The following is a 9,115-nucleotide window of genomic DNA, read 5'->3' as shown; positions in this document are numbered from 1 at the left end:
CAGTTCCTAAAAAAAATCCCCGGGGGCGGGGGTGGTAAAACATTTTTTTTGTATGGAAAAAAAATCAAAACCTATCGTGTGTGGTATCATACGAAAGGGCTTTTTGAGGCGATTCTAAATATATATCCCATCATTACATTTCGGCCATTTTTTTTAAAACAAAAAGAATATTCGAAACATACCAAGTTTGGGCTCCTCCAGATACGATATGGCTGATTTTTTTTTGTACAATATACCACAAATGATACGTGATATCCTCATATCCAACCCCAAGAAAGAAATTTTGAAAATAATATCATTAACAATTTTTTTTAGTTTTTAAATTTTACAAAGTGACACAGTTCTACTTCAATACCTATTTAACGATAGTTATGGAACTGCACTGCAGATTATTTATGGTATATTGTACAAAAAAAATCAGTAAGGTACATGTATCGTATCTGAAGGATACAATCTTGATATTTTGTGTCAAAAACAAAACAAACTATATTAACTGATGAAAAGACGCAGTTAAAGGGTTAAAGAGGTGTTTCCCGTTCGATATATGGATATTACGTATCATTTTATGATTAATATGTACCGTATCTGCAGTACAGTTCCATAAGTTTCGTAAAATAGGTATTGAAGTAGAACTGTGTCAGTTTGTAAAAAAAAATGTAAAATTGAAAAATGAAAATAATATGTTAATGACATTATTTTCAGAATTGCTTTCTTGGGGTTGGATATGAGGATATCACGTATCATTTGTGGTATATTGTCCTGTTTTAGCGTACCTACAAATAATTGTCAGATTTAGTAATAGCACAATTATAGCATTAATTTGGACTGAAAGGACCAAATCCACAATCTGCTTAACGATTTGTTGAACACCCCCCCCCCCCCCCCCCCCCCCAACCAACGGCTAAAAGTGGTAAAGGTAAACTCCACGGGGTAGCAAGATATCACTCGTATATTAATCTGCCGCGCTCGAGTAACTACAGAAATTCCCTCTTGGGCTCCCCAACCAAAATGACTTAAACACAACTTCAATGTTATGTATTTTACAAAATCGATGGGTAGGGTGACAGGTGCCATCATCATATAATTTTAATTATAATCTAAAAACCCGAAATCTCGCAAAATTGTATTGAAATGACACCTGTCAGCGTACCCATCGAGTGGCGGATTAGCCACGTTGCAAAAGTAGCAAATGCCAAGGGCCCCGCGCACCTACGCATTGTGGCCGTAAAAAACTCAAGTTTCACATAGTTCACTTCGTCAAAATTAAAACAATCGATGGGCCCCACGATAGAATTTGCTACAGGCCCCGCGCTGGCTTAATCGGGCACTGCCCATCGAGTTTATTCGTATATTTGTACACCAACTTTGCTGACTGTAGGTACCTACGTATACATGTATAGGAGTCTGATTGAGCAGTCTTGAAATGCACCCTTGACTGTTCTTATATTATTCCGTCGACATAACTTTATGCACCCCTGCCGAAACACAATAAATAGGGTTCTATGAAATTGAGAAGCCTTTTAGCTGCCGTTGCAATGAAGTCAGTTCAAAAATACAGGGGGGGGGGGGGACAATGCAACAAGAACTCATCAAAACAAATTATCTTCATATTTAGACTTTTGTATATTTATTTACACATGGCCACTTGATTCATTTAATCATCATTTATATCCTAAAACTTATGATTATTAAGTACGATTCATTTTGTGGAAAATAAGAAGATTGATCGATTAATACTAAATTGATATAAAAATAAATGTGCAACTTGGATCAGTTAGCTTGTTGATTGTACGCTCGCAACAGTTTTTGACGCGGAGACCGTCTTCTAGGCGATACGTGTATCGCTTTGAGTGGGGTATTCGCTTTTTTGACATCGCTGGAACACGTAAGTGTCCTTAAACTTCGTGGTGTACAGAGAGGCTTCCTCAAGGCAGGGGTCATAAAAGGAGTAGTTTTTACAGAAGGTCGTGGGGATACTTTTCTAATAGGGGGTGAAGTCTTTCTACACAAATGAAAAGTATCAACTGTATCTTTACTTTGGGTCCCATATTGGCGGTGAGATTTCGGAGGCACGGTTGGAGGAACATCTACATTTCGGTGAGTTCGAACAGGTATGCCAGGAGCAGAGTTTTCAGTTACATTCGATTGAACTTTTGGTCTAACATGAGCTATTAACTTCGGCTGCTTATTCAATTGGTTAACATTGACCCGAGGTCTCCTTGCAAAGCCAGAATGCGAGCTTTTATCGCTCCGTCCTGATGACTTGTCAGATCCAGATTCAAAGAGTTTGGCCTTGGCCAAAACTGCACCCACATTCTGTTTCCTCAGTTTATTCACTGAAGGCCTCCCAGAAAGACCTGTGCTGTCCATCTCGCCTGTCTTGTCCATAAAGAAAGCTGCAGCACTTCGCCACTTCTGTTGCGAATTCGAAGGACTAGACTTGGTGATTTTTTTTAAATTTCGCATAGTAACATTTTGGTAAACGCCCGATTGATTCATTGAGGTATTCGATTTTTCAGTTGAATTCAGAGTGTTATTTGTAGAGTTGTCTGACGCTGTTGCGTCCCAGCTATTAATAGTAACGTTCAGAGATCTGCGCGTTGGACCTCTGTTAAATGATTTATCTAAATTATAATCAGAGTTAAGGCTGATTCGTTTACGCAACTGATACTTCTGACTAGAATCAGTGAGCGATTTATCTAATAGTGAGGCATTACTCTCATTAGACTTCGGTGTCTTTGGTGCAGCTAAGTCTGGTTTAGCCGTACTGGAACGATCCCGACGAATCAATCCCACGTAAGGATAAAATCTATCTGCGTTTTGACTAGCTTGTGACGCCACAGAAGCGTTCCACGACTTATGCCTAACAATTTTTGGAATGTTCTCTTTAGATCGGCGTCGTATAGAGCCGATTTTTCGGGCGCTCGGAGATCTTATTACCTTTGCCTGTTCATTGGGCCGTATTTTTAATTCCTTACTTAAACGTCTCGCTAAATGATCTGACGTTGGGCAGTTAAGCATCGCTACTTCCTCCAAAGTTTGCTCGTAGACACTCTGTACTTGTTGCAACGGCTCGACTCTTGGTATGGCATCAGTGAATTCTCTAGACAGTCTATTTTCTATGGCGGATACTCGACTTTTGATTTCTTCATATTCCTGTTTAGATATTCTGACATAGTCTTTGTCAGGTATCTGGTCTGGTGAAAGGTCGATAGTGTCGTGAGTACTGAACAAACGTTCAGAGGAAGTGAGCAGGTCTTCACTGCTGGCACTTGTTTCGGAATTTTTCATATCGGAATTAATTATTGGGGTGCTTCTTGCATCCATTAAACTCAGCCTTATTCTCTTCCTTTCGGTGATGCCCCTGTTAATCAAACAAGTAATTTAATAAAGTAAAGTAGTATCTCACAGACCACAGTAGGAAAAGTGATAATAGATGAATAATGTGTGTAAAGTACGGACGCTAAGGACGAATAATTTGGTACATTGACCCGCCTGTTCCTATCCCTATCGCACGCGTATAATTATATGGCTGTCCCGCTCGCACAGTGGCATTGACCGCCGTAATCATGGGCGGCACAGCAATATAATAATGTATTAGACTACTGGGTCAAATCGGTATCTTTTTTCGAACTGTCAAAACGATTTACCACTATGGAATTTATATGAGTGTGGGACCTGTCCAATTTCTTTGTCCAATGTGTATTTGATTTGCATCTCACATTTTGCTTAGTGAGAGAGTGTGACGCAATGCACATTGGACCAAGAAATTGGACTGGTGGGGAATAGCAACGTGAAACATTACACAATGACGTCACGGTCAAGTTACCTACTCTTTATAATTCTATACGATTTATAAAATAGAAATTGTGTCTAAAAATAACTTCAGTCTACGTTTCTCAATTAATGTTCTGGTGCTTTATTTGTGGTATTTTCTATAAAAAAGGGACCTTATGGCTATAGTTTTCCACTCATCTACTCGAAGGTTAGCTGGAAGAGATCCCTTATAGGGATAAGTTCGCCTTTGTACTTCCATTACTATAATTTATTTTTGTAAACCTGTGTCGTGTACAATAAAGTGATTACTACTACGTTACTACTACTACTTATTGTCGATGGCGCTTACGCCATTATTAACGATGCTCCGATATAAAAACAATGCCGCGCGACGCTGTGCGGCGTAAGCGCCATCGACAATAAGGTCCCTTTTCATAGAAAATGCCCCATTTTATGCATTTGTTTTACAAGGGGGCAAAGTTTTTGTTTAACCTTTCGTGCTAATATTGATACCACAGCAAGCGGATATTTCCAAATTTGAACCACGAGCGTAGCGAGGGGTTCGAAAAGTGGAATTTTGAGCGTTGCGAGGGTTTCAAGGCACGAGGATTAAACAAATTTTGCCACTCAAACACAAAAATGAATGTTATTACTTATATTTATCATTGAAAACCATAATTTAAAAGTAAATTCTACCACAAGGAAACAACACAAAATTTGAATTTGATTACTTTGCCACACATGAGTATGAAAAAAAAAGATTATGAGTATGAGTATGAAAAATGCAACTTTTTCATCAGTTTTTGAATAATCAAGTCTTTACAAAGCTGGTGTGTTGAAAAGTAATTTATAAATACAGTCAAAATCCCTTTCACGCGCTTGCGATAGAGATAGGAGCAGGTGTGAGGCAATGTAGCAAATTATTCGTGGTTGGCGTCCTTACTTTATTCCATTTAAGAATTACTGTTACTTACATTTTTATTGGAGTAAACGTTAGTTCTTTCTGAGGGAGATTCTTCTTTATCTCTTTTCTGTAACAGACATAAAGTTTATAAAAACTGTTGAACACTTTCGGTGAATTTAATATACAATCATAAAGGAAACTCACTTGGTTTTAGCTGAAAGTCCCTCATAGCTATCAAACTTCCGTTTGGACGCCGACTTGCTCAATATAGGAGTCTTTCCACTCTCGCACACAGTAGCTGGTGTATTCACTCCTCCGGACACCATCTTACGCAGTCCACTCAACATGCCTACAACAGAGAACATTTTAGAACATTGTTATAAATTGAGTTAACTTTTTAATTAATGTGCGAACTTACGATTAAGGGACCCACTTCGTCTTTTCTTTCTTCTTGCTAAATGCGCTTCTGTATCGTCATCTAACTGTGACATAAGGTCATCAGTCAAAAGACCAATATGTTGAGAATTTTCTATAAATATCTGAAAAAAAAAAAATTCAAAATATTTAAAAGGGGGCCTAAAGGAGCCCACTGACTATCAGTCCGCCAGACATTATCGGTCTATCAGTTGTTCGGAACTGTCAAATTTTTGTCCTAACTGACAGGCCGATATTGTCTGGCGGACTGATAGTCAGTGGGCCCCTTTAAACCATAAGGGGAGCTTGGGTTAAAAAAACAAAATGGAAAATCCTGGACAACAGGATTTAAGGATTTCATCTCTTCACTTCAAAAACTGTAATTAATAGCCGCATCAGTACAAAACAAGGACAATATCTTAAGACAACAGTATTAAGGTTCCTTTTATTTGTGCGGTAGCCTTGAGTTTGATATTCACCTTGACTAAAGCAACATGGTGCTCCAATCTCTGAGCAGACGAGGCAGCAGGTAACGGCATAATGCTAGGAGCCATCACTATTGCCAGGTTCGAAGAATCCATCAAGTTCTCTTTGTGCCTTGACGCAATATAGTTGAGCAGCTGAAACAATAGTCAACATCTTCAACACATTCACGGACACGAATGTTTTTTGTTTGGCCTATGACACATGACGTCACTAACGCGAACATGTTAACATTAAATCAGTGTTTTCCCACCTGTAGGTTTCATCCCCCTAGGGTGTCATAATGCCTCTATAGGGGGATCGCAGAGCCCGTGAATAAAAAACACAAAATCGGTGAAAGCCAGCTAAGGTCACAAAAAATTCATCATAGTAAAGGTTAAAAATCACTGCAGTGAAGTATAAGGAATATTGTAGGTAGTAAAGAAATTATATGATAAATTTAATAAAAAACCGGCCAAGTGCGAGTCGGACTCGCGTTCCAAGGGTTCCGTACATTACACAATTTTAACAATGTATTTTTTATGTGAAATGTAAGTGAAATGTCTTTAAAAAACCCGTAGGGGTCAGATCAGAAACTAAGTAATTAAGTCAGACTCACGCTTGACTACACATTTCTAATAGGTTTTCCTGTGATCTATAGGTAATGAACTATTTTGTGTATTTTTTTCAAAATTTTAGACCCAGTAGTTTCGGAGATAAGGGGGGGGGGGGGGGGGGGGATGGTCATTTTTTGTATATTTTCTTGAATAACTTCTAAACTGTTTATCCTAAAATTATAAAAAATATATTTAAGTTTCTCACAATGAGCTCTTTCATTTGATATGTAACACGATATAGTTTAAATACTTTATTTTTTAATTTTCTCATTTACCCCCCAAAAGTGGTACCCATGTTTAAATTTTATTTGTTTACGTTACATGTCCATCGTTGGGTAACAAACTTACATATGTATACCAAATTTCAACTTAATTGGTTCAGTAGTTTCAGAGAAAATAAGCTGTGACAGACGGACAGACAGGCAGACGCACAAGTGATCCTATAAGGGTTCCGTTTTTTCCTTTTGAGGTACGGAACCCTAAAAATAACAGCTACAAGAGATTGGTCTTGCTTTGACTGATTAAGTTCAATTTCATATATATTTCACCCTCTACTAAATAACAAGGAAAGGTAATATTTCAAGCAATACTGTAAAAATATACCTCCATAATGTAATGCAGCAGGTGAACATGCAATACAGGTAACAGCAGCAATGTGTGTAGGAGCGGTTTCAAGGCATCATCACCAGCAGTGACCCTACAGCGTAGGAGTAAGTCTTGCACTTCTGCACTAATCAGTGGTTCTGGTAAACATCGCAGGTAGAGCTTCAGTACACTCGCCACATCAACCGGATGATGTCCTTCTGATACACACCCACCAGCATCTAAGAGTCGCTGGAACGTCATAAACAATTTAAACACACACTTTAGGGATATAATATAATTAATTCTGATTGTTATACACTATTTACTCAAGTCAATGCGGTAAAAATTGCGTTAATGGCTACCTTTATATCCTTTTGGCGAGTTTGAGACCCCGCTTTACGAAATAGGCCCTCGATATGGGCGTTAGTACGAAGAACTGCTGACATTTCGTTAACCACTAGCGGTACACACAAATTACTCCCACAGCAAATAACACTGCCCGATGGCACTTTTGCCAAAGGAGCTCCGAATACCGTTTTGTGATCCTGTAAACAAATACATGTAAGTCAATAAAAAAAGACTCATTTCTTGCTATTACTATTGGACAACGACTGTTCATACCTTAACATTTTTCAATATGATTTTCTTTAGCCTATGCTTTAATCCAGCTTTCTTCAGTTCACCAACTATTATTGACTGTAATTTAGTATGATTAATCCCATCTGATATAATCATTTTGTTTATTTAAACAAATTAATCACAAATTTCAATGATTATTTCAAACGTTCATATTCGTTACTAAACGTTCCAATTCACGATGTTACGGAAATAGGTACAGATTGGTACATATGCATTTCAGAATAGATAAATGATTGTTTTTTGTATGTTTTATAAAAAATATGTTGAACTTTAACTGAAAAGTATTTAATTTACATGTTATTTGCTAAATATAATTCAAAATTCATAATTCGTTATTACATTAAACAAAAGATTAAATTTCATGCAGCGTAAAATGGATATTATTCGTTTAGAAATAGTGCATCGTGGACTCAGAATAATGACTAAAGCATAGAAGTCGGGCAAAAATGCTTCGCAAATATGTATATCCGTACTTTACTTCCTTACGAATTAGATAATGTGCCGAAAAGAGATGCATATATGCTTGTTATTTCTCATTTACGTACGGTGTCATAAGTTTGATAATTTGCTAGGGATGTAACTGTGTCGACTTTTTATATCGATAAAATATGCATAAGTTTATGTGCCGTGTAAAAGAATAATCACGAAATTGGCAAATTGATAATAGTCTGGCTAATGAAAGTTGAACCTGAAAAAACGCGGCAATTTCAAGAAATTTGTAGCAGGCGGCTCGTTGAATACAAGGATTGCATAACTTTTATACTTTTTATAATTTTCATATTCTAAAAATCATTAAAAAGTATAAAAATTATGCAATCCTTGGAATCAAAGAGCTGCCTGATATGAGGATTAATGCATGTACCTAATTATTTATTTATTGGAAACAATGTAAGTTTACAGTTTAAAACCAATTCACTTACATGCTAGGAGTACAGATATGAGTAGGAACTAATATAGCTTTTATCTCATTTGCAGTCTACCACTCAGAACCGTCTAACTATATCTCTCGTTTTTTTATCATTAGAAAGAAGGCGAGCGATCTTAACGTGTCGTTTTATCAAAAAACACTTTGAAAATAAGTCACAACAAATATAATATACGATCATTTACATAATTTTGCTTTCATAAGTAAAATATATTAATAATAAAACTTGTCAATAAAAAGACACGTGGAAATGGTTTACCGTTTTTTCTAATGCTAAAAGACTAAGTATAGTTTCTAGTCATGTACCAAATAGGAAATGAAAAAAAAAAAAAACGTTCGTGTAATATTTTTTTTTAATTTAATAATAGGGAACATTACGCGAAACTCGGCGTAGGTGGCGCCACTATCACAATCTGACGGTCTATCGCGAAACAAGAAAATCGAACTTTCGTTATCTAACATCTCTGTAATTCTTGCGTATTCGAGCGATAAAGAGGCAGCTAGATAACGAAATTTCGGATTCGAGTTTTCCGGTAGGTCCCCTGAAAACTTGTCAAAAACCTGTTAAAGGTACAGTATGAATAAGTTACTCTACGGTGCACTAAAAAAGCTAGTGCTGCACTCTGGTGGCAGAACATTGCAGTAATATCCCCTATTCCTCGTCCTTTGGAAATCTGAAATAAAAAGTTGAGTTTTGTGACCAACAATATTAATAAAAGGAACATTCATAAATGATCATTAATGTCTTTTTTATTAGGGTTCCGTACCCAAAGGGTAAAAACGGGACCCTAT

At 37.0% G+C, this 9,115-nt stretch overlaps 1 protein-coding gene across 2 annotated transcripts; it reads right to left on the bottom strand.

The window, feature by feature from the left end:
* Positions 1-1,630: 1,630 nt before the first annotated feature.
* On the bottom strand, positions 1,631-7,557 carry LOC134748461 (uncharacterized). 2 transcript variants are annotated; one of them, XM_063683259.1, is made up of 8 exons: positions 7,381-7,557; positions 7,122-7,304; positions 6,778-7,008; positions 5,575-5,715; positions 5,115-5,220; positions 4,886-5,030; positions 4,752-4,808; positions 1,631-3,364 (listed from the first exon to the last, which is right to left on the bottom strand). In XM_063683259.1, exons 1-8 carry the CDS (start codon positions 7,492-7,494, stop codon positions 1,771-1,773), a joined length of 2,571 nt encoding a protein of 856 aa, XP_063539329.1. In that variant the 5' UTR covers positions 7,495-7,557; the 3' UTR covers positions 1,631-1,770. The 2 variants fall into 2 exon arrangements, with proteins under 2 accessions (XP_063539329.1, XP_063539328.1); XM_063683258.1 differs by having other exon boundaries at positions 5,100-5,220; positions 7,381-7,556.
* Between the last annotated feature and the right edge of the window lie 1,558 nt (positions 7,558-9,115).

Source organism: Cydia strobilella, chromosome 16 (genome assembly GCF_947568885.1).
Source record: "Cydia strobilella chromosome 16, ilCydStro3.1, whole genome shotgun sequence".
In the NCBI taxonomy this organism is placed as follows: Eukaryota; Metazoa; Arthropoda; class Insecta; order Lepidoptera; family Tortricidae; genus Cydia; species Cydia strobilella.
The sequence above is the reverse complement of the archived record's forward strand: the minus strand, read 5'-3'. Positions and strand labels throughout refer to the sequence as shown.

Excerpts from the sequence above, each read along its gene's own strand:
- LOC134748461 (XM_063683258.1), bottom strand. The coding sequence starts at position 7,494 with ATGATTATATCAGATGGGATTAATCATACTAAATTACAGTCAATAATA. Across the intron at positions 7,305-7,380 it reads TCATATTGAAAAATGTTAAG|GATCACAAAACGGTATTCGG; the intron begins GTATGAACAGTC and ends ATTTGTTTACAG. Across the intron at positions 5,031-5,099 it reads ACGAAGTGGGTCCCTTAATC|GCATGTTGAGTGGACTGCGT; the intron begins GTAAGTTCGCAC and ends TCTCTGTTGTAG.